The 3,959-nt window shown below is 51.3% G+C and overlaps 1 protein-coding gene across 1 annotated transcript in view; it reads right to left on the bottom strand.

Moving 5' to 3' along the window:
- Positions 1–3,588, bottom strand: part of LOC307232646 (cilia- and flagella-associated protein 157-like) — a gene marked incomplete at both ends in the record, with an annotated part of 6,194 nt that extends 2,606 nt beyond the window's left edge. Inside the window, 5 exons of the mRNA XM_080003747.1 lie at positions 53–224; positions 568–721; positions 1,767–1,892; positions 2,573–2,844; positions 3,479–3,588. Of these exons, the coding sequence (XP_079859873.1) occupies positions 53–224; positions 568–721; positions 1,767–1,892; positions 2,573–2,844; positions 3,479–3,588 (834 nt within the window). The remainder of the gene's footprint in view (positions 1–52; positions 225–567; positions 722–1,766; positions 1,893–2,572; positions 2,845–3,478) is intronic.
- Positions 3,589–3,959: the final 371 nt, after the last annotated feature.

The raw sequence follows: 3,959 nt of genomic DNA, 5'->3' as shown, positions 1-3,959 counted from the left end.
GGCTCCAGGACCTCGATGTCATCTGGAGCTGTCTCTGGCGGCTCCGCAGCGCCTCGTTGTCCTCCGTCAGAACTTGGCACCGGAGCACCAGCCGGCCGAGCTGTGTCCGCATGTGGGCGTTCTCCTGGGTCACCCTCACCGTGGTGTCGGACATGTTGCGCTCCGACGCCTTCTGTAGCTCCTCCGCCACGGCCGCAACGTGGACCTGCATTTCCTTTTTCAGCCTGGGGGTTGAGAGAGGGAGAGAGGAGGGAGACAGGGTGTCAACATGTTTTTAACAAACATATACAGTCAGCTTAGCTAAAATTAAAAAGTTTATTTTTACTATTTTAGGACGAAATGTTGGAGGAAACATCTCTCAGTACAGACAGTCTTTATGCTGCTTTAGTTACAGATGTGTTGTAACTCCCACTGCTCCAATAGATGGCAACATTTCCCAAGAGCGGTTAATCTTACACCCGCAACCTACCTACATCTGATCAGAAATATATAAATTCCGTCTTTTGACCTCAATATATTTGGCTACAGTGTGAGAGGGGTACAGGGGGTCTCTGCCCCACAATGCACCTGTCCTTGTCCAGCACCACTTTCTTCTCAGCTCGTAGACGGCAGCGCTGTGTTCCTCCTTCTGATTGGCCAGCTGCTCCTCCAGGGAGGGCCAGGTCGAACATAAGCCGCTCCCTCTGCTCCTGGAACAGCTCCAGGCCGGCAAGCTTCTCCGCTGGAGAGGAGGAGGAGGAGGAGGAGAGGGCAAGAGGAGGAAGGGGAAGAGAGAGGGGAAGTGGAAGAGGGAGAGGAAGAGGAGGAAGAGAGCAAAGGAAGAGAGGAGGAGAGAGGAAGAGGAGGAGAGAGGAAGAGGGGAGAGGATGAGGAGGAGAGAGGATGAGGAACAGAGGAAGAGGAGAGAGGAAGAGGAGGAAAGAGGAAGGGGAAGGGGGAGAGGAAGAGAAGGAGAGAGGAAGAGGAGGAGAGAGGAAGAGGGGGAAAAGGGGAAGGGGAAGAGTGAGAAAGAGAAGAGAGGACGGTGGCGCAGTACATTGCACTGCTGCCTCACAGCAAGAAGGTCCTGGGTTCAATTCCCGCCTGGGGCCCTGTTGGCACCGTGCTCCGGTGGTATCTCCCAAACAGGAGCCTTTCTGTGTGGAGTTTGCATGTTCTCCCCGTGCTCACATGGGGTTTCCTCCACCTCCCGTCAGTAAGGACCCCCACCAAAAACATGCACCCATCATGGTCTGACCAGCGATGGACACTTATCACCTGGTCCCCGGGCGCGTCCACGTACGCTGCCCACTGCTCCTGGCTGTGCCCCCGGAGGAAGGACAAGCCAGGATGGGTCAATGCAGAGGAACCATTTCACCAGCACCATCAAAGCATGTGCATGTGCATGTGTTATAGTGTGGTGTGTTGCGTGATAAATAAATAAAGACTGTTTAGGAGAGAAGGGATGAAGAGGAGGAGAGAGGAAGAGGAGGATGAATGACAATGCCCTTGCTCTGCCCACTCAGCTACACAGGGAATAGAAGCCCTAACTGGAGGACTTCACGGGTCCCAAAATCGGCCATGCCATGTTTTCAGAAGTCCCCCAGAGCTGTTTCTTTACAGAGATATTCCTCCTAAAATGTGTGTAAACGGGGCGTTTCGCGTTCTTCCGTTTCCTGTGCATTTGGACCAATCACGTTGCAGGGGGGGCACTGCTGGGCAGCGTTACTCTGAATGATTCGCCGCTGGAAACAACCCGACCAGCGGAACCAGAACAGGACGCTGACGTGAAGGTGACGCTGACGTGAAGGTAACGCTGACGTGAAGGTGACGCGGCCGAGCCTCCACTGCCAGGGACCGGGCAGCCCCTCGCAGCTCCCCCAGCCGGCAGCGCAGACCGGGCCGGCGCTCGGCTGAAGGAACCAAACGTGACATTACAATAGAATTTGAATATAAAAAAAAAAAAACGGCACTATTCAAACACTGAAATCGGCATTCGACTGTGTATATTTTTCATAAAAAAATAATTGATTATCAATGTTTTGGCTGTCTTTAACGTCAGCAAATCAATTTACAATCAACGCACATGAGAGAGAAATATTCGCGGTAACGATGCCAAGTCCATGTGGGCGTGTCTCCCTCTCCTGTAATTCCACAGACGCGGCGACGAAAGTGGGAAACAAACCCGACCAACACCGACGCAATGTCCTCTGGTGCAGAGGCTCCCAACCACCGGCTCGCGGAGCAGCAGCAGGAAACGGAGTAGATTAAAATACGTCTCGAGTTTTTATCTGCATTGCCCTGCAGAAATACACTCATTGAAATCCCCCCTAAGCTTCATCTTGCCTGAAACAGGGCGGGGCGTCCAACTTAAGCCCCGCCCCCTTCCGATCTCTTCCCCCTGGCTTCCCCCAGAATCCCTCAAGAGAAGGAACGCTGTGATCCGTGATTACACAAAATGAGACCGGGGACCCGAGGCCATAGACTTCCCAGGTCCAGCCTCAGGTAGGCGGGTTCAGGTGATCCCCTGAGGACCTGGACCCCTGACCCCAGCAGTGTTAGTGCCTTGCTCTCCCAGGTCCCAGATCCTCACCGAGCGCCACGTTCTCCAGGGAGAGCTTGTGGATCTGCACCTGGCTCTCCTGGCCGAGCTCCCTGAGCCGAAGCTCCAGAGCTTCTCTCTCCAGGTCCTTGTCCTGCTGCAGACGCCACAGGGTCTCCGTCAGGCCGTCCAGCTCCTCCTCCTTCTGCGACAGCGAGCGCTTCAGGTACTCCACGATGTCTCTCTCCTCCTTCTCCAGCGCGCTGTACCGCGAGGAGAAGTCCATCCCCCGCACCTCCAGCTCGTGGCATTTCTGCTGGTACCTGTTGGGGGATGCACCAGAGGGGCCGTTACCGTGAAGGCGGTGGAGCGGCTGCTTTTCAAATCTCACCGATTTACTGTTCTCCAATGCACTGTCATGGTTCAGAATAAGGTGCGAGTTGGGTGCGTCCGCCTGTCACCTGCGTGTGCATCCAGGCCGGGGGAAAGACGGACCCCCAAAAATACGGGAGCACATGCAGAAGGCAATTACACAGAGCGGCTGTTTCTTATACATTTTGGGATGAATAAAGCATCAAATATGGGATTTTTTTTTTTTTACGGATTACCACTTTAAAAGGCTATAGGAAGGAAGCATATTTTTTAAATGCCATAAGCAAGATATTTGGGATTGCAATTTCCATTACAATGACACATTCAATAATTATTATTATTATGTGAGAAATATGCTCCCACTGCATAGAAAACAGTTTCACTTTGATTTAAATACGTGTTTCAAGTGGATCAAAAGTCGATAAAAAGTTCCAAAATCCTAGTTCAATGCCGCATTGGGGAACATGCCTCATAAAGTGTCGATGCAGCTCAGTTCATATTCCAATAAAACACATTCCCCAAAAAGCCTCCTTGAGCTGCTTTTCCTCTCATTTCATCACAACGCGAATTAAGTTCTGCGTGAACCTCCGCAGCTGGTCCTCCAGGTCCCCGATCCGAGGGTGGGGCCGCTCTCCTGCCTCCACCACCTCCGCCCGTTTCTTCTCCTCCGCCCGTTTCTCTTTTTTCGGGGCCATTTCGGGAGCCTCGCGCGGTAACCAGGACGCGCGCCGTCACCAAGGAAAGACCCCGGAAGTATCCGAGCGCTGCAGCTGATTGGCTGATTGCCAATGACGTCATAGTTTAGAAGGCCGATACCTGAGATTGATTTAAAATTGACTTGAAACTGTTTTTTACTGTTTAAAATTAAATGATAATTAAATACTAAAGTATTGCAATAGTCTGAAAATAGACTAATTATTTAGTAATAAGCCCAATTAATTATGATTTAATAGTAATGAGAGACTATAATATAGTACGAGTCACTTAATATAATGACAAGTTAATATTAAGGACGAGGTATCACGACAGGTTGTTTTAAGAAAGGATGGTCTTCATATATATACTT

The sequence above is a fragment of the Zeus faber genome (genome assembly GCF_960531495.2).
Source record: "Zeus faber genome assembly, chromosome: 7".
NCBI classification, from domain to species: Eukaryota; Metazoa; Chordata; class Actinopteri; order Zeiformes; family Zeidae; genus Zeus; species Zeus faber.
Note: the sequence above shows the minus strand (reverse complement) of the source record. Positions and strands in the feature narration are given on the sequence as shown.